Raw genomic sequence first — 21,139 nt, forward strand, 5'->3', positions numbered from 1 at the left:
CTAATTATAACATTAAAATGCAAGCTTCACCCTTGTTGGTGTTAGACTGGGGGCGGCTGATAAAACCCGTTTGCTCTACTGACGTCTAACCCCTGGTTAGCTCAGTTGGTAGAGCGCTCCACTTGTAATGGAGAGGTCCCGGGTTCGATACCCGGACCAGGCGGATTTTTTCGGTCGCTCACCAGTCACCTAGCTGTGTTTGGAGATTTGTGTTTGTCCTTTGTCCCTCTTGTTCCCCTTCTCCAGGGATTATTTTCATCATAAAAGGTTTTGACTTGCTCATACCAAAACACACTAAAAGTGGCGTTTACATACATTGTAGCAAAGTTTCACCATTAATGTAACCCGAAAGGTCGCAATACAATGCCTGGATGAGCAAGCAAACTCACTCCTTTGTACGGCTTCCATCGATCCATCTCCACGATCCTCTTCCATACCCTGTACATCGCGAGCTGAGCCGCGAACACCAGCATGCACTCCCCTTGGGCGGTCATCAAGGCTGCTACATTTCGGAGAGCCGCGGTGAGGTCTTCCGCCCAGTGCAGGACGAAGAAGGAGTAGACGCGATCAAACTTGCCGTACTTCCTGACGAGTCCTGAGATGTCGCCTTCGATGTCGTGTACTTCGTACGCGATCTGCGGATGGGCGAAGTTCTCCTCGGCGTACTCCACCATGGCTCGGGAGATGTCGGTGGCCACAATCCTTCGGCAGGGCTGGCAGCGCGGCAGCAGTTCTTGGCGCGTGAAGTCGCCCGTCCCGCAGCCCACGTCGAGGAACTGCTGGCTGGCATTCGGCTTAATGCCAAACGACTCATGCAGCGCGTTGAGAGTTTGGATGCCCATAGCCCTCTGGCTTTGGTTGGATTTGATGTAGATCTCCGGAACAATCTGCACCTGAAGTGGGTGTTTCTCGACTGTGTCATCAACCGAAAAAGGCTTGCCCATGTTGCTGCAAAAGTGTCACCAACTGTAGAAAAACAAACAGAACAATTGTTTTTTTTGTTTTTGTCTTGTGTAGAAATCCATGAAATTTAGGGTCTCATGATGCATTCTCTTGCACCATCGTCCGCTCCAAACCGACGAGGGGAAGATGAACTCGCATTTGTGGAGCGACCCGACGGAGACGATCTGCCGTTCCAAATGGCCACTATACTCTAACTTGACAAGCCGACTGAGCTTTCTAACGACCAGTTATTATACGGTCACTGTGTATTAACCCCGGCCTGTGTCGCGCAACACGCGACACAAGCCGGGTGGATTATCCGTACCGCTGAGCTCATGTAATAAATAGCGAGGAACGTCCGCGTCCCTTTCGTATACCTTTCGTCTGCCTCGGAACGGCGGGGCACGCCCAGCGATCGCCATCGGTGGAACTCAGACTGGAAAGACTTTAAGAGAAACAGAGATGTAGCAAACCAAAAAGCGCCGGCGGCAGGTTCTCTTAAAAAGGTAAACCATCAACGAACTGGATGCAAGGGTGCAAACGAGCTGGTGTATATCAAGCGGGACACAATCCCGTGACTGCGGGTAAAATACCTTTTTGTGTGTGTCGTTTTTAATCGCAGACTCGGGTTTTTTGTCAAGCTAGACAATTAGTTGGGGCAAAAGGAACACGCTTAACGCTTTGTCTGCTTCCTTCGGATTTTCTGTCGTTCTTTTCCTCGTTCTTTTTCTTAGGGTCACAAATCTCAGCGCTTACGATTTGCCACGCTCATGTCCTGCTTCTACAGCCTTGATCAACGCGAAGTGGGAGAGTTCCAGCCGTCACAATCCCGCGTAAACAACCGACGCATTCGATCAGATCCGACTCGACGGTCCGGCGAACAGGCGAGCTCGTGAGCCTCGCCGCGCATGCGCACCGCCGTGTGAAAGGAAATGACGTAGCGCGCTATTGTCAACTCCTGCCAAGCAACGTCAAATTGCATGAATTAAATTCGGCGGGGTAGGTGACGCTCTGCTGGGCAGGCGCTGCCACAAATCTACGAGTGGAAGATGACCAACATCAGTCGGATCTGCCATAGAAAGATTTCGCGCTGCACAAAGTGCGCTTTTGGAGCGCTCCAAATCTGCGCGCGGATTTCACCTTTTTTTTTTATGCATGGAGCAATTTCTATAGGTTCAGTCGTAAAATGAAACGTTTTTTTTTATTTCTTTTTTTATAATAATATTTGTCCAACAGCGGTCACTGTGGTTGGAAAGTAGAACAAGAAACAATAAACAATAACAGATATGCAGAACACCAGGAATATGCTTCTTGAATACCGGGCAAACTTTTTATTATTCTATGGTATGGGGATTTAATAATTATTATGAAATAATACTTATTATAAGATACGGCGAGATGAGACATAACCTCCAAATATAATGGGGTGTTTTTGTCTCAGCTCAGGCATACATTTTTTTTTTGGGGGGGGGGGGGGGGGGGATTTTTAATTTTGACAAAAATAACCTCTTGGGAGCATTTTTGAAATGAAGGAAGCGCAAACAGCAAGCTTGTCGTGTTTTTTTGTTTCAAAGTAATTGATCATTGACGCAGCCGACGCGAAAACATATTTCTTCCACTTATGTCTGACTGCTCGCTTTTTTCTAATTACTCACTGCTGCACTTGGACTCTTCTCCGAAACTTGCAAAATATTGCCGCATGCGAATAGCTGAGGCAGCAGTGCTCGACTCCCTGTTTGACCCCCGGCAGTGCTTGTCCTTTTTATATTTCTTTTGTTTTCACAACTGGAATGTTCCAGATGACTTGAGAATTTTGTTTGTTCGAGCTCGGAATCTTTTAGATACCCACGCGCTTACAATAGAAGTTTCGCATGGCTGCTTGGGGCAGTCGCCCCTCCGTCGGGATCGAAGAAGAAGAAGGCGAACCTATTGTTGCTGATCTTGAGCTCGTCTCAATATTTTTCTTTTTTCATCAAAGTTCTCACGTCCCTGGCCAGCCAAACAAAACATTTTCTTCGAATTGAGTCGATTGCTCATCTCCCATGGCCGAGGCCTTCCTCCGGCCAGGACATATATACCTTCAGTCGAAATGGAAGAATTGCCTATGGGTACGTCAAGTGCTTCCAGCACAATCTCCTACTGCGAAAGCATCTCCGATGATCCTGGTAACGATTCCGACCCATATAATCTGGTCCAGAGTCGCAAAAAAACGCAAAGCTTCTAGCAGCTCCGAGACAAGTAATAAGGCCGTCAAAACACGAAACAAAAGCATCCCCACCTCGTAGTGGTACTGAAGCCAAAAGATCCATCCAAAATAATCGCCAGAATCAATCCGCTGAAAATCACCGAGAAACTAGAGATGACCGCCCCAGATGGAGTCATCCTTGTCAGGCCAAACTGAAGGCTGAATCTACTTGCTATAGACACGAGAAACAGAGTTGCGACAAAAGCGTTGCTTGCACTGACCGCCATTGGAGGCATCCCTGCCCAGGCCTACGAGCCTTTTACCCGTGAATCGGCCATCGGAGTTGTATACGGAGTACCGTCAGACATAAACGACACGGAACTTCAGGTGGCAATACGAGCTACGGCGCCTGTTATCTCCGTTCGTCAGCTAGGCACATTCCCAAGAAGGTTGTCCTCAACACAGATATTTTGCCGGAATACATCACGATTGGATATACAAGATACAGGATAGAACCGTTTGTAAAGAAACCTCGCCAATGCTAGAAATGCAATGGGTTTGGACACATTCGAACCGCGTGCACGAAAGAGTCACATTGCACACATTGCGGGGGACCACATGAACGCACGCACCGGCTGTAATGCAGACAACCCCCTCCGCACGAACGGCGGCAAAGCTCATGACTCGATATCTAATCTTTGTCCGGCATACCAAAGAGAACAAAGGATATACAAGAGCAGGAGCCAAGCTAAAGTTGGCCATGCGTCAGCGAAACCGGCGCTGCTCGCATCGAAAGAACAACTGACAGAAGAGACCCCTAAAACGACTGCGTCAAAGAAAAACAAACCATCCGCAGCTCAAGAACTCCCAACGAGCGAAAACTCCTCATCAGCCGAGCAGTCCAACCAAAGACACCCGCAGATATACGCGAAGAAAAACACGAGTAATCCCACACTCAAGTGGAACAGTGAAGATGAATTTCCAACTCTTCTCACACAAGTTTCAAAATCCACTGATAAGTCAGAAGGAGAAACCAAACGGCCCGAAAAGAAGTCTACACGACAGCAAAGTCTGAGGCCAAGATTCAGACAGTTGTCAATGTCATCCGCAATCTTCTTCGCTCCTGGGATTCGCCTATAGCCAAAGCGCTTATTGCGTTGATTGATGCTGCCCTTCCATTCGTGATGCTGTGGTGTCACTAGATAAATTACGAAGTGAGGCCAATGTCCTTCAATGGAACGCAAAAGGTTTTCAAAATAGGCTGTCAAATTTTCGGCAATTCCTCTTGAAACACAAATTTCCTGTAGTAGAAATTTCGGAATCAAGAGTAGGACCTAACATCAGATTATCTGGTTATGAACTTCTTCGCTCCCACGGAGAAACTGGTCTTAGCAGAGTATTACTCGGCATTCGAGAAGATCTCACATTTATTGGGCACAATACTTCGTCCCATAGGACAAATTAATATATTGCTATGACTACAAAAAAGGCGATATCTAATTCAGCGTTATAACTGGTTATATACCTCCTCGAGCAGAATTTGACACTAACAGACTTGAAGCTATTCTCCAACAAACCCCATCACCACGTCTTCTGACGGGAGATTTTAATGCTCACAATACACTGTGTGGAAGTACGAAGAATAATGCTCGAGGAAGGGCATTATTTGGAATTACGCTAAACCATGATCTCGCGGTACTCAATGATGGAAGTCCTACATTCTTTAAAGGTGCATCAGTGAACAGCCCTTTAGATATTTCGTTTGCATCTTAAGCTCTTGATGAAGAAACTACATGGTTCGCTGGCATTGACACTCACGGAAGTGACTATGCACCTACATACACCACACTGAGAGGTCTGCGCTGTTCCAAACGGCGCTTCTCGGTACTTTATACCGACTGGAAAATATTTCAAGAAAAACTGGCATCTGCCAGTTCCACGCTCACTGCAACAGAATCCTTTGTGAATGCCATAACATCCTCCACTTCAGAAGCAACTAAATCTTTCAACGTGACAAACCCACAGACAACGGTCGATGGAAAATATGAGCGTCTTCGTGCCATCCGTGGAAGGGCTGAACGAAAAGCAAGAAAAACAAAAGAAGTTGAAGATATCTAGGCCTCCAGACGAGACTAAAATATGTACAGCGGCACTTAGACAAACCTCCAAGAAGACGGTGGAGGTCATTGAGTTCCAGCCTTGATCCCAGGAAGCCAACTACCCGAATATGGCAGATCACGCGAAGCCTCAGCGTAAGACCAAAGCAAATTCACCCCTTCAGAGCCATTTCTTTGAGACGCGAAATATCTGAAACAGCCGTAGCAGAAGCGTTTTGCATCAAGATTACAAGCTGCCCCTCCGGTAACAATCACAGCAAGGGTGCACCAGCTGGCCACGTCCCTGTAAGTGCATGTCATTCTATGGACGACCGTTTCAACTTAAAGGAACTAAACATAGCACTCGCTACATCCAACACTAAGTCCTGTCCAGGTTCAGATGGCATACCCCACTCAGCCTTACGTCACTTGGGGGAAACTGCCAGAATGGCCCTACTCACTTTATTCAATGCCTCATGGGAGACTGGCATTATACCCCAAGATTGAAAAATTGCTCGCGTAATACCAATTCTCAAACCAGGGAAACCGGCACTCGATATCAATTCATATCGCCCGATCGCATTAACTAGCTGCATAAGCAAAATAATGGAACGCATGCTGCTTGCTCGCATGGAGTGGGATCTTGAAAATAGATGCATTTATCCTTCATCCATGAGCGGTTTCCGACGTGGCAGATGCAGTATTGACAACGTTATAGATCTAGTTTCTAGCATAGAGGAAATGAAATCAGTCAAGCAGGTCACCACCGCAGTATTTGTTGACACAAAAGCAGCCTTCGAGTCGATAGAACACGAGGCCATACTTTCCGCCATGAAGGCGATTGGTCTCGGAGGACGCATATTTACATGGATTTCAAGTTACCTTAAAGAACGAAAAGTCTATATATCGACACAATATGGCAACACTGACTTCCATGAGGTCAAACAGGGGGTTCCCCGAGGTGGGGTTCTCAGCCCAATGTTGTTTAGCATGTGCCTCACAGGCCTTCTGAAGATACCCCCTGTTTTTGTACATGTATCTTTATACGCTGACTATATATGTTTCTGGTCGTGGAACAAGTCTTTATATATAAACAGAGCCAGGCTACAAAAAGCCCTCAACATTACCGCAGGGTACACTAGCAGCCGAGGCTTATACATATCACCAGAGAAGTCAGCGGCGTTGGCGTTTACAATGAAATAAACGTACAGATACCCCATTAACATAGAAGGAACCCTAATCCCATATATCTCCGAACATGCATTTTGGGCATGACTCTCGATAGGCAAATGACGTGGCGTCCCCATATTAAACGGCTAAGAAAAAAGCTTGCCTCGTTCACACACATAATAAAGATGATCAGTGGAACCAGATGTTAAAGAACTTGAAAGCGCCCAAGCACGAGCACTTCGTGTCTGCTTAGAATTAACAAAATGTACCCTCACCTCTGAAACTCTGGCGGAATCTCGACCGAAATCTGCCGCAATACTAAGGACGCAAGAAACATTGCGAGCTCATCTTCGACACAAAACCAGAGTGTACGTATAAACACCACTTGGTAGACATTGTAAAATAAAAACCATCATCTGGCTTTGCGCAAGTTATTATGGTACTAGAAGACTGTATGCCAAGTTCAATTGAGGCAGCTGTGATTCCACAGTATTCACCTTGGAAGTATCCTCATTTGGAAATAAGAACCAGCACACAAGGAATCACTAAAAAATTCAGTTCCTTCCCCGGTTGTTACACAAATATCTCTCGAATATATTCAAAGAACTTACGAGTCGTTTATTCACATCTACACCGATGATTCTACAATTCCCACATCATCAGCCCTGGGGGTATACATTCCATCCACAGGCACATACATGAAGGCTAAACTAAGCCACGCCACCTCATCAACAGTAACAGAGCTACCAGCTATTCGTGCAGCTGTTGTACACGCGGGCGCTGAAAGCCCACGATGCTGGGCAATACTTGTCGACTCCAGGTCTGCGTTGTACGCTCTTTCTTTGATGAGAAACGAAAACTTTAACTCACAACTGGTGCATGATATTTTACAGACTATTCGGTATGCATCGAATCACGGACATCACTTCCTCTTGCAGTGGATTCTGGGCCACTCCGGTATAATCGGAAACGTGTCCGCCGATAGAGCCGCCAAAGACGCCCACGAGAGCACGATTTCTGTACCTATACCGTTTTCAAGATCTGATGCCAATCATGTAATCAAATCTATTGCAAATGAAATCTCACTATCTTTATGGGGAAATCCGCAATATCACTATTACAGCCTTCTCCGTATTGATCCTAAACTCGAATTCCCTATACCACGAGGACTACCAAGGAAACTTGAGGCAGTGTTACATTGTTTGCGGCTCAAGGTTGCATATACTAAATACTATCTTCATAAAATTGGCAAAGCTGAAACTTTCTATTGTTCATCGTGTAGAACAGTTCATAACATCGAACACTTCCTGTGTGCCAGCGGGGATTACAGTATTGAAAGGACAGCACTAAGACTCGCCTGAAGTTAAAGAAAGAGGACCCGGTAGACTTGAAGCTTCTGTTTGGACTCTGGTCTTCCACCACAGACAGTTACAAGGCTACTGAAGCTCTTTCACATTTCAGTAAGAAGACACATCTTCAAGGAACACTTTAAGGAATTGCAGTCCAGTGTGCTGCAAAGTGAGCCAACACTTGCCAACGTAACATTTCTGTGAGTGTGTGTGTGTATATTGTGTGCGTGGGCGCATTTGTGTTTCTTTATCTCTTTATCTTCTTTCGTTGTACTAATTTCTTTGCTATCTTTCTCTGTACCATTTTTATTTTAATTTCATCTTCTTTCACAACGTAGCAAGCCGGCACAAAGCGCTGGCTTACCTCGCTGTCTTCTTTTCAATAAATGCTTATTCTCTCTCTCTCGTCCTTCCGTCACCGTCAAAGTATGTCTTTGTTACTTTATGTTTCGCCGCACGAGTTCGCCGCATTAAACGTTCATTTTAAGTTTTATTAATCAAGTTTATGCTTTTATGCATGACAATATATCCTATTACGCGTAATAAATTAAAAATAATTCTGTATATTAGAATAACCTTGAAGAATATGTCGAGCTGTCTCCCTTCGATAATCATTGGCGAAGTGTAGCAAGTTCTTGGTTATTTATAATATTTTAATGATCTTTATGTCACAGGAAAGCTCAAACTTTGGTCTTTCGATTGCGTACGAATGCAATGTTATATGCACAAAATAAAATCAGTGATTGACATTTGAATGTCTATAACTGATTTGACTAATTTAAACTAAATAATTCTTTATTTACCATTACATGTGATGGGAAAAAAGTCGGTTATTGTTATAATAAATATTGATATTATTAATGTTGTTAATATTATCCTTTCTTTCTTTCTTGTGCCCAGGAACAGCCGCAGTCTGAATGCTGGTACGCACAAATGCACTCTTTATAAAAAAACGGAAACCCAAAAACGTTTATCCTAATAAAGCTGAATGCTTAGGGCATTTGTAAACGATTATGATTGATAGCAAACGTTTCAAAAGTCTTGCCAATATAAAATATATTTTTTGGTCAAAACCATTATTTTTTTATTATTTTATTTTTCTATTAATAGCAACGTATGATAGGGGTTTATCGTTAAATATAAATTATAATATGTTGTTTTTATGACCGGAAGTAAAGCTTGGCATTGTCAGATATGCGTTGTAAAACGGAAAGCTTTGTTGCGGAGTAAATTAACTTTTACCCCCCGTATTACACAAAATTTTGAATATTTTAAGCTTTCATCGTAAAGGGAAATTCACACCCCAGAGGCCGTAGTTTTTTGTTGTTGTCTAAACCGATGTATGCTGTAATCATAGTCACGCAAAAAAAAAAAAAAAGCCATAAAGCGAAACGAAATTTTCTCACACGCGCGCGCGCCTTTTTATTTCTGGCGTTTTTCTCTCTCTCTTCTTAACTCCTCGATTCGTTTTATTTGTGACCTCAAACATTGTTAAATTTGGAAGCTTTGTAAATGACATTTGTATATCTTATAACGGCTAATAATCCCTGGGTAGTGGTTGTGCTGCACTGGCTAAATTTCTCATCTACATCTTGGAGACAAGTACGTCGTCCGTTGAGGTGGATTAAGTCCTAGGCTGTATGAACAGACAGACACCCCAAATACTTTTCTTTACATACCGAAAGTCGGAGTCCGGACTCATGTCGCTTCATGGCTTTTTACTCTTCCTTGGAAAACATGGCGGCGCTCGTCACATGTAGCACTGAGCAACGTCATTATATTAGCTCAGTTACGAAACTGCTCATAAACGCTGCGTGTACAAACAGGCCCCCTCCCCCCCTTCCCCCCCCCCCCCCCCCCCCCCACTCTGACGACGGCTCGCCTACCGTCGTTCGACGCGCCGGACGGCTGCTATGCTAACTGCAGTGTATTCTATGGCATACGTACGTTTTGATGCACGGCGTCTAGATGGCGTTTCAGCTCTGATGATAATGATGAAATACGTTTATTGCTTTCATAATGAAAGCTCAGGCGATTACTCTACGACATAGCCTAAGAAATCAAAAAATAAAAACTCACATGGTCTTACTGAGGCCCGTTTTCTTCAGGTAAGAAATGACGGATCTCAGCAGCTGGAGTCTTCTTCCGGAATCCCCTGCTGGTTTTATCCATTTATTAAGATTTTTGAGCTTGTCTTTTGAGATCTATTGCTGCATGTGCATCCTCCCTTTCTCTTCTAAAGTGTTGGGAGCACCGCAGGAGGTGATCGATACTGGTGGGGTCTTTTCTCTACAAAAGCTACACTCTGGTGGTTTCGGTATGAATTCCGGGTCTTGTCTCAACTTGTTTTGTGTCTCCCATTTCTGAGGAGGTGCGGGGTTATAGCACTTCCTGTCCTTACCCTTCTCAAGAGAACTGTTTGGTATCTTTTGAGTTCAGAAGGGATGGGGTCCTGTTCTTCGGGATGCCTATTCCGTAGTTGCTGTTGTAGTTGTTTCTTTGCCTTACTTATGGTAGCTATAGGATCGTATTCTTTACTCAATTTTTTTAACATAGCAGAGTACGGGCGATCTCCCTGAGATTGGCCTGGTCTTTCGGAAAGGAGGGAACAACTGCACTCTTCCGCTACTTTGTTGGCGATCTCATTTCCGTTATACGCGTGTGCCCCGGGATCCAACGCCAGAGTATCGTTGCATTCTTCTTCTTCTGTGTTGTTATTGCTGCCTTTAGGATTTTTCGTAATGTCGGGCTTACCGCATGGTGTACCTTACACACTCCAATAACCTCTTGTAAGCGGTAAAAATGGGTATTCTTTTCTTTTCTGTTGCATTGATGCTGACGTGTTCTAACTTCTACTACAGCCAAGACTGCTTGCGTTTCGGCTTCTTCCGGGGTGTCTGCGACTGTTGGGTATCCCCATGTGCTATGTTTAGGAGGTGAAAGGTTATCGTCGCGTTATTGTTGCTGACCGCCGCGTCCGTATAGTATATAGCTACCTCGGGGTCATTGCGGAGGAGCTCAATTAGTTCGTTGTGTTTTACAGCGCAGCTCGTAGGCGCCCGTTTCCGGCTTGAGCGGCGTAGCCGTCGGTGTGACTGCGCGGGGCATTACGGGAAACGTTCCATAATGCTGCGCGCCGATACGTCACGCGACGTTTCGGTTGAAGTCACGTGCCGAAACGTCACGTGACGTTTTGGCACCGCGCCAGAACTTGACGCTTGACGACGCGCGTTTTGCGCGTGAAAGAAGGAGGGGAGGGGGAGAGAGTACGGATGAGGAAGAGGGGCGTACCCTTGCCTCGATACCCTCCCCTACTCCTCCTCAAGAGCTGCGCTCTAAATCGCCGTTACACGAAGTTGTAAACGACTTTCATTTTTTTGGCATATTCTTTTTTTGGTGATCAGGGTCCATGCTCTTGGGAAAGGGCGTGCTTGGAACTACCGTTATCCATTCCCATGGTGGTATCTGTTCCGGAAAGTCCTCCAGTGCGCTCGTGCCTTGATTGCGCAGATTCATAATACGTGGCCATAGTTTCGTCTTCAGCTTCTTAATTTTGTGCATTTCTTCATGTGTCGCTCGTATTTCTTCAAAACTCGGGAAAGGGACGCATTTGTGTAATTCTTCTATCTTGACTTTTCGCGGTAATCCTGCAGTGCACCGTTTCGCATCGTTTAGTAAACTCTCCAGTGTCTGCATGTTATTTTTATCGATCTTGTGAAATCTTTGCACATACATAAATTTGCAGATGAGCACTGTTTGAGTCAGTGTTCGAGCCACGTTTTCTCCCGCCCCTTCGAGTCTATTTGCGATTCTTCTGATTAGCGGTGTTCCTTGTTTCCACGTTTTGGTCATTCTTTGTATCCATTTAGTTGGGTCGTTCTTGACACTGGCCGTTATTCCCAGTATTTGGTGGTCATCTGTCTTTTCCATAGCTTTCCCGTCAAATTCTAGTTCCATGTTGGCAGGTGCCTTATAGCCGAAAATCATGCCTCGGGCCTTTTCGGGCGATGGACCAAATCCAATCGATTTGAGATACTCATTGATCGTGTTTAATCCCTCTTGCAGGATTTGTTGCTGGCGTTTTAAGTGTCCTCTGTTTGTCCATCATCCGTATATACCGTACAGCGAAATCCTTCTATTTTGTTGAGCTCGCACAGTAATAGAGCTATTGCGAGGTTGAACAAGGTCGGTGACATTATCGATCCTTGGGGTAGGCCGATGTTGTTGGACTTTAGGGAGCTGAGGTGCTGACCTACTTTAACGGCATACGTTCTATGTTTCAGAAACGCTTTAACAAAGTTAAGTGGCTTGCCCAGTATTCCTTGGGGTCTGAGGCTATCGAATATGGCTTGGTGTAAGATAGAATCGTAGGCCTTTTAATGTGTACGGCAACGAGGATTTGTACTTGATAGTGCTTTGTCGGATATTTTAGAACTCCCGATTGAGTTAATAGAAGGCTGTCATGCGTCCCGAGATGTTTTCTAAAACCGGTTTGTGCCGGATGGAAGATTTTTTTCTTTTCTGTTATCCAGTCGATGTGGCCGAGAACCATTCTCTCCATTAGTTTACATAGCACCGACGTGAGTGATATGGGTCTCAGGTTCTGTGGTTACGTTGGATTCTTTCCTGGTTTGGGAATTGGTGACACCCACGATAACTTCCAGTTATCTGGTATCGTCCCTTGGTTCCATATTTCGTATATCCATCCTAGTAATTTCTGTATGACATCCGTAGGTAAATTCCGGATCATGCTTCCGCTGATTTGATGAGGTCCGGGTGTGCTTTTTTTTTTCCTTTTTCTATCGTCGTCTCCAACTCGCGAGGTGTGAAATCTACATTACTCGGGTCATTCACGTCGACATCTTCGATCTAGTATATTTGTTGATCAAAGATTTCGACATGAACGACCCGCGTAATGTAGATTTCACAACTTCGGGATCGGAGCTCTGCTGTATGGAACGCGCAGCTATGAAACAAGAACCTAGATGGTGCTTCGAACGACGGGAGGCGAACTGAAGTGGTTGAGGAAGGTACCCCGCTCAATCGGTGAGTTGGCGAATCGGGCAGTGGTCTCTTTTTTAGGTTCCCTACGACCTCTTAACTTTGGACAAGGAAATAGTCAAACAGTCAAAATACTTGGGTTTGGTGTCTGTCAGCGTTACTAAAACACTCAGTTGGGAAGCTCGCCCTTGAAACCAGCACCGCTGGAGTCCAGCGATACATAACTAAATACGATAACAGCGCCACCCTTCAGTCATGAGTTAAAACATAGAAGTTGCTCTATCTAGCTACTGCGAAATGGCCCTGCGAGATGGCGCCACCTAGAGTTCCTGTATAGGCTCCCTACGGGCAGACTTTTACACGTTACTGAAAAATAGTAAGGAATTACATCTACCATTACTCAAGGCTAAATTGTAATTTATTACAATTACAATTACCCTCCCATAAAAGTAAGTGACCGTTACCCCCAAAAGTAATCCGTTACTTTCGTGGCGTTACTTTCAACATTATTTTCCTCAATTAAGAAACAGAGGGAAGAAGGTCATTCAAGCTCCTATTGTTGGCACCTGTTTCATTTATTGACTGAGTATTTTCAGCAACAGCTGACTCGAAAGTCTCGTAATATATTTTGCGTTATTTCTTATTGAAGATGTCCACTGATACGCTGAACACACTTTGGACTGAGGCACTGGATGGGAGTGCCATATTGTGCCTCACGGACGTTTTATGCTGTGCATTGAGCTTTTTCAGCGAAGCAATGGAAGTACTATTTACCTCGAAGATAGAGCAAAGCTTTGTCCTTGCAGCCGTTGCATGATAATTCAGAGTTTTAGAAGAGTTGGTAACAGTAAGGTGATAATAAGGTTTGGCTCGATATTCTTCTTATTTTGGTTCTGAACAGGTCGAGCCTGAATTGAGACGTTGGTGAATAAGAAAAAGTTTCCAATATTTAAATATAAGTAATCGAGAAACGAACAACAACACGACACTTATAACAACAATTAATTAGAACGTGGGTAAAACAAGGGAATGTTAACACACGTTTGCCACGTGTACTTTTCTTGGTGCCGTTCAAAAACGCACGGAGAACGGACCGACTGCAGTTTACACTGGTGTTCTGCAGGTAGACGACCGCTGATGCCACGGGCAGCGAAGGGCAGAGTACTAAGCCGCGCTATGACCCCACTCATGAGTTTCGCTCTCTCCTCAAGCCCAGAATGTAAAGTCAATGTCAACCACCATTATGTTTTATTTGTAAAAATATCTGCTTGAGAAAAGATGTGTCCTGCTGGGGTAAAAACAGGAAGAAGAAAAAGGAAGACTATTACCTTTTTCTAAGTGCTCGCAAAAAGCCGACTCACAAAAAGGGTAACTGAGATGCAGATAACCTGGCTGGAATTCACAAATAAAGTGGGCCAACCCTAAAATTTAGACTACCAACAAAGTAAATATCTTTTAAAACAGGGTCAAATAAGGTGAAAGATGCAGAAAAAATATACATCTTGTTTTCTAAGAGAAGATGATAAGTGTGCACGGACGAACGAGGATGCTTGTGGCAGTAACACCTTCACATATTTGTTGTATCCTGACTGATCATTTTATTAGTACTTCCTCTTCTTTTATGCTAAATTTCCCTTCTTCGTCCTCGTCATCTTCACTCCACAATAAAGCGAGTCTGGTATTGGCTAAAGTATTGGCTACCGCAGCGTTCGGTCGCACATTCCTGACCTCCCGGGTCCACCGAGGACACCACAAACCTTTTTTGGCGACGAGGATGGAGGGATTCGGACTCAAGCCACCTCCAGACTTCTTGGAAAAACCAGGGACTCCGACAATTCCATGCGAGCGATGGATTTCGCTTTTCGAATGCTTTATGGGAGCGTCTGGTGCCCTTCAACTATCCCCGGAACGCCGCCAATAGCTGCTCCGCCACTGCCTGGGATTGGAAGGTCAGCGGATATTCGACACCCTGCCTTCCTCCCGCGCTTTCGCTGTGCCGTCGCAAGCAACGACGTCAGCGGCAGCCAGTTCTCCAGCCAGTTCTTCAGTCGTTGCTACACCGACGAGAAGAGACGGATACCAAGAGGCTGTAGATTCCCTCAGCGCACACTTCCAAACGTCGTGCAACATCAGCCTTGAGCGCCACCGATTTCGCCGGCGCTACCAACGTCGGGAAGAGTCCTTGTCGGACTACTTGACTGACCTCCGAGCATTGGCAGTTCCGGCCAACTTTGGTCCTCAACAGGACGAGAACATCTGAGAACAGTTCACAGCTGGAGTGCTGTCAACTCAAGTTCGTGAACGGCTACTTCTAGACAGCAATCTCCCCTTCGACCAAGCCGTTCAAATCGTCCTCAACATCGAGAGGACGAAGGCCGAGGCCAAGGAGCTGACCATTGCCACAGAACAGCAATCGACATGCCACGTCGCCCATAACGTTCAGAAGGTCGACTATCACCGACAGTTGCCTCGTGGACCTTCGTCCTCCCGTAAGCCGTCGGGATGGAACTTTCCGCCTCAGCGTAATACGCGGCACAGTTCACCGTTCCATCAAGCGTCAAGTGAGTACACTCCATCTACGTCAACTAGATCAACAAACCGCGCTCTGACATGCCATGACCAGCGCTTGGTTCCCCCGATGGCATTAGCGCAAAATTACCGCGCCTTTCAGAAACAAACGCCCATGCGCCGCGAGACGAACTATCGTGACGATAGAAAATGCGCGAACTGCGGGTATGGTATTGAGCACTGTCAAAGCTACGACACTTGTCCGGCACGAGGGAGAACGTGCAACGGCTGCGGCCGATTCGGGCATTTCCATCGCATGTGCCGCAGCACACTTAAGCCCTTACGCCGTCAGAACCGCGTCCAAATTCAGGAAATCTTCTCAGACGAAGAAGACGAACAAGTAGTTCTTTACGTGCCTACGCCTTCGCGGATGGGAATACATATCAGCGTCATAATCTACGGTAGGCCTCTACAGTTCCTCCTGGATACAGGTTCCTCAGTGTCTATCGTCGAAAAAGACATCTTGCAAAAGTACTTCAGTAGTGATGCAAAGGTCGTCCCACCGCCGGTGACCCTGCTCAATTAATCCCGGCAGCGTATCGAGGTACTAGGAGCCTTCTCCGCGTCAGTAGAATTTAAGACACGTTCAGCGAAAGTTCTCTTTTACATTGCGAATATTGGAACGTCGTTGTTGGAATGGATGTCGTGAAAGCTTTGGATCTACAAATTCAAGGGTCCACAATGAGCTGTTTGTACACGGAGGCCGACGAATCAGTACAAAGGTGCCCAAATAGTTTCGAGACCGGCATGGGCTCGAAACTATTTGGGCACGTTTGTGCTGATTCGTCCTCTTCAGTCACAGCTCTACGAGTCCTCCTCAGCAGCACGAGGAGCCGTCGACGCTGCGTTCAAAACCGTCTACCCAACTCACAGAGAGAGACGAGTCATCAGAAGCTATAGAAGCTGCACGGAGGTCGCGTTTACGATCCCAAGAGGCTTCGTCTTCTTCGAGAGGTTTGACGCCGGTAGCTTCCGATTCCGAAACCAGAGAACTTTCGCCGACTCGACCGGGCCTCCCGACGTCTTTGAATGACTTCTGTCATCTCTTCACCCCTGAGCTGGGCCTTGCCAAAGGCTACACTCACAAGGTGAAGATCCAGAGCTCAGTGCGACCCGTGCAGCACAAGATGCGTCGCATCCCATTAATGGCACGAAAACCTGTCACGGAAGAAATTAAGCGCCTTGAAGCAGCAGGAGTAATTGAACGCATCAGCGCATCCGAATGGGTTTCCCCTATTGTTGTAGCAGAAAAGAAAGATGGGTCAATCCGGATGTGTGTAGACCTCAGGGAAGCTAACAAGGCTGTCGTTATTGACAGCTACCCTTTGCCTCACATCGAGGAGCTTTTGAATGCGCTGCACGGGGCAAAGCGTTTCTCCAAATTGGACGTGGCGTCAGCATACAACCAAGTCACCCTTCATCCTGAGAGTCGAGACTTAACAGCATTTATAACAGACGAAGGCCTTTTCCGCTTCAAGCGTGTTTGCTTCGGCCTCGCGTCCGCGCCAGCAACATTCCAAGAGGTGATGGCAGCAATTCTAGAAGGATGTAAAGGAGTTTTATTTTATCTTGATGACGTCATCGTCTTTGGAAAGTCCAGAGAAGAACACTTACAGCGACTGCACCATGTTCTGCAGCGTATCGCTTAGGCCGGACTAAAACTAAACAACAAATGCGTTTTTGATGTGCCCGAACTCTCCTTTTTGGACCATCACGTCAGCGGAGAAGGAATCGCTCCACTTAAACAGAAACTGGACGTCATCAACGCGACTCCCATCCCGACAGACACTACACAACTAAGATCATTCCTAGGGATGGTAGAGTAATATAGCCGTTTTGTCCCTCGTCTTGCAGCAGAAGTCGAGCCCCTGCGCAAGTTCTTGCGGAAGGACATTCCTTTTATATGGGATGCCGAAGCGAACACCTGCTTCACGAAGATCAAAAGTCTGCTGTCGTCAGCACAGATTTTGAAGATGTTTGATCCCAACCTTCCCATAATCGTCTCGACGGACGCATCTGGCTACGGACTCGGCGCCGTACTTCAACAGCGCAATGGGAAGGAAGTACAAACAGTCGTTTTCGCCTCTCGGACGCTAACAACTGCAGAGCGAAAATACTCAGTGGGCGAAAGAGAAGCGCTCGCGTGCCTGTGGGCCTGCGAACGGTGGCACAACTACCAGTGGGGCCGGCGTTTCACTCTTCAAACGGACCACCAGGCCCTAGTGACGCTGTTGGCAGCACGTGGAACAGGCCATCGACCACTCCGAATAACAAGGTGGTCGACACGCCTTCTCCGCTACAACTTTGAAGTCAAATTCCAAGGAGCCGAAAACCAAGTTGCTGACGCGCTTTCCCGCCTTCCTCAGCCGGAAGATGAAGGCGGCACTGAATTTGAGGAAGAGATCATTTCTTACATCGCACTGCAAATCGAATGCATAACAAAGCTTCAACTGCAAGAGGCCACAGCCAAGGATACAGTCTTGTCGAGTGTGATGTCCTTTGTTACGTCTGCGTGGCCTCCAAGACGAACCTTCTCATCTGACGTAATATCATTCTACGACGTGAAGGACGATCTTGCCGTTGACGACGGCATCGTTCTGCGCGATGAGAGATTTGTGATACCCCGAGAGCTTCAAGGTACTCTCATCACCAAGGCGCACGAGGGGCATCCTGGTATTGTCAAAACCCGCACCAGACTCCGCGAACTCTACTGGTGGCCAAAGATAAATGATCAAGTGGAGCAGGTCATCCACGCCTGTAACATTTGTCAGGCATCTGACAAAAGCGTGAAGACCTTCGCGACTCCACTTCAACCAGTATCTTACCCCGATCGACCGTGGTCTAAGGTTGGAATGGACATTGTGGGATCTTTCGAGCGTGCAGAACCATCATGCCGCTACGCCATAACTGTAGTCGACTACTTTTCCAAATGGCCCGAAGTACAATTTTGTGCCGACGTTACCACAACAAGAGTGACAGAGTTTATGCATCTGGTTTTCTCCACAGAGGGTTTCCCAGAAAGCATTGTTACCGACAACGGCCCACAAGTCATTTCCAAACAGTTCAAAGAATTCCTAGGATCTCGAGGAATCAAGCACCACTTGATTTCCATATATCACCCGCAAGCCAACGGGCAAGTTGAGAGATTCAACAGAACACTTAAGGGTTTCATCCAGTGCGCATCTAAAGAAAAACGAAAAATTAGGTCAGCGGTGGTGGCCTACCTAGGCATCTACAGATGCACGCCTCATGCCACAACTGGACTGTCCCCCGCACTGCTCCTCCATGGTCGCAAGCCCCGGACTCGACTGAATATATTAGGGCTGTCGTAATCCCAATTCCTCCGCAACCCCTTCGAAGAGGTTCAGCGACTTTGACAGCGATTCCAACAAGCAAAAGAAAAGACCAAAAACGTATACAGACAAGAGAAGAGGAGCAAAAACTCCTAATTTTAAAGTTGGAGACCTGGTTTGAGTGAAGAAGCCAGGGCATATTCGAAAAGGATCGAGGTCGTTCAGCAGCCCTCTTCGAAAATTAGAACGTGTGGGTCGCTGGACATTCAGACTCGAAGATGGGCGAGTGTGGAACGCTTCTAAGTTCGCCGCCGTCCCGCAGCCTTCGTCTCCCGGCCCTATTACCAATCAAGCTTCAGATATCCGCATGAAGACTAGAAAAGCTGATACGGGATCTGACCATCACAGCTGGCAACCACGAGCTGGACCGTCACGCCGACGGAATGAGCCGAGATCACTGGCTCAACGCGGGTTACCAGCGGAGTCACCTCCGCTGCCACATCCTCTACCTGGCGGACCACTGGCGGAGTCACCCCTGCATCCTGTCGCGGGATTGTCAGCTGCGCCATTTACGCCGCCCAGGATGGATGCTCTTGGAGACAGGCCAGAGCGACCCCGCCGAAAACGACGACCACCGGAGCGTTTGGGCTATGATGTTGGCTGTTAGACAAGTTGAACAGCGTTACGAACGACTGCGTCAACGGTGTGCTTCCGATATTGAACTCTTTTATGAAGAACTGTGTTGACTGTGTGACTCTGATATGAACCGTAGTTATTTCCGTACTAGTAATCTTTTTCCTTCATTATTATCATTAGGTTAGTTATCGTCTTTCGTATTTCACTTCTACTATACTTTTATTTTGCTTCCTTTATCTTGTTTCATATTACACTGAATTTCTCAAATTGGGAGGGGGGAAAATGTTGTATCCTGACTGATCATTTTATTAGTACTTCCTCTTCGTTTGTGCTAAATTCCCCTTCTTCGTCCTCGTCATCTTCACTCCACAATAAAGCCAGTCTGGTATTGGCCACCGCAGCGTTCGGTCGCACATTCCTGACCTCCCGGGTCCACCGAGGACACCACAATAATGTCACATCTCTTTTAGTGGATTTTAGGGCAGACGGAGCGTTGTCTCGTGTTGTGACATTATGAAAATGGTCGTAGTCACTATAACCGAGAAGGACATTGTTAATTCTTGCCTGTGCACTTACCGCATTGAGCTTCTCGAAGAAGCATACAATCACTTGGTGTCTTCCTCTCTCCGCCTTCGATCACAAAGAAAAAACAAAAACACATACAAAAAAAAAAAAAAAAAGCGGACATAACCTGCTTCCCCCCCCCCCCCCTTTTTTTTTTTGTAGAAATGTTCGGTTGGATCTTTTGACATTGTTCTTAGGGTCTAAAAAAATAGTTTCAGGGTCTCGGTGTTGCAAAAAAAGGCTTTGCGGAACTGAAGTCTGCCAAGCCTCTGTTCGTGCTGGTCAATTCGCGTGACAGTGTCACTGCGCTCGACTTTACCAAAATAAAAACGACGTTTTGTTTAGAAGGGGGGGGGGGGGTCCTGAAAAAAAATGTAACGGATTACAAGGAATGCGTTACGTAAAAAATGTAAGGGAAGTACTTTAAAAAAATTACTCTAGAAAATATGTAATTATTCCGTTGTTAAATTACCGATAAATGTAAGGGATTACAAGTAATTCCGTTACTTGTAACGGATTACGTACAACTCTGCCTACGGGAGCGAGAGTTGCGCGTATTGTGTTCCATGCGCCGCCGCGCCGCTATTTGCCAAGATCCGATCACGTAAGGAGCATGCTCAAATGCCGTGCAGGAAAGTGCACGCGCCCAGGCGAACATTTCCTGCTTTTGAGCGCGCCGCGCGCCTCAAACGCTCGGTACCGCTATTCGCTGAATTTAGTCACGTGAGCAGCAGGCCCCAAGTGACGTGCAGGAAAACGGCGCTGCGGGGATGAATATCGCTTCGAGATCAAACCAAAGGTGGCGCATACTGTTGCGCTATCATCATCATCAATGCGTGGATAGGATGATGGCTGCCCTATACACTCCGTGCGGGAACTATAGAGGGCGCTTTGAAAAACGCGCGCAGCGCCACTAGCGGAGGAGCTGGCGTTCGAGCGTGAGGCGCGTTCAGCAGCCTGCGGCGCCTTTTCGCATGCCAAGCTGTTGCGGCGGAAGCGCGCACGGACGAAACTTTTGCTTTTTGAGCCGATACGTTGAGGGTGACGTTCCATGAATGCTGGGGCAGACCTAAGAAATTTAGCTGTTCTCCTCTTCTTATATATTGAGTTTTAGTCGTTATTCGGGGGAATTTCTCTAGTTGCGGCCAAAAAAGGACTTGGAGCAATTTTCCGAAAAGCGATACGGCCGCCACCATAATTGCTTTGAGTGGGAAATTTATTTCGCTCGTCGCTGTAAACGTAGGACTGCTGGAACGATGATATTGGAGGCAAGTGAGATGTCCACTAAGTTTCTGCACAATGTGTGCCAAGCTTCATTAAGACAGCAGGTGTGAA

The 21,139-nt window shown here is 46.5% G+C and overlaps 2 protein-coding genes and 1 pseudogene across 3 annotated transcripts in view; 2 read left to right on the forward strand and 1 right to left on the reverse strand.

Moving 5' to 3' along the window:
* The window catches only part of LOC115326776 (juvenile hormone acid O-methyltransferase-like), a 43,816-nt gene that overhangs the window by 17,347 nt on the left and 5,330 nt on the right, over window positions 1–21,139 (reverse strand). The window contains exon 2 of one of the 2 annotated variants that reach the window (XM_029987716.4): window positions 390–893. In XM_029987716.4, coding sequence (XP_029843576.2) covers window positions 390–842 — 453 coding nt within the window. In that variant the 5' untranslated portion in view covers window positions 843–893. Of the gene's footprint in view, window positions 1–389; window positions 967–21,139 lie in introns of both variants that reach the window. The other variant, XM_029987715.4, reaches the window with a different exon arrangement.
* LOC115326775 lies at window positions 6,259–7,813 on the forward strand (annotated as a pseudogene).
* Window positions 10,545–21,139, forward strand: part of LOC120841069 — a 29,358-nt gene continuing 18,763 nt past the window's right edge. Inside the window, exons 1-2 of the mRNA XM_040211896.3 lie at window positions 10,545–10,548; window positions 15,059–15,304. Of these exons, the coding sequence (XP_040067830.1) occupies window positions 10,545–10,548; window positions 15,059–15,304 (250 nt within the window). The remainder of the gene's footprint in view (window positions 10,549–15,058; window positions 15,305–21,139) is intronic.

This window comes from Ixodes scapularis, unplaced genomic scaffold (genome assembly GCF_016920785.2).
Source record: "Ixodes scapularis isolate PalLabHiFi unplaced genomic scaffold, ASM1692078v2 PGA_scaffold2__306_contigs__length_199485367, whole genome shotgun sequence".
Lineage (NCBI taxonomy): Eukaryota > Metazoa > Arthropoda > Arachnida > Ixodida > Ixodidae > Ixodes > Ixodes scapularis.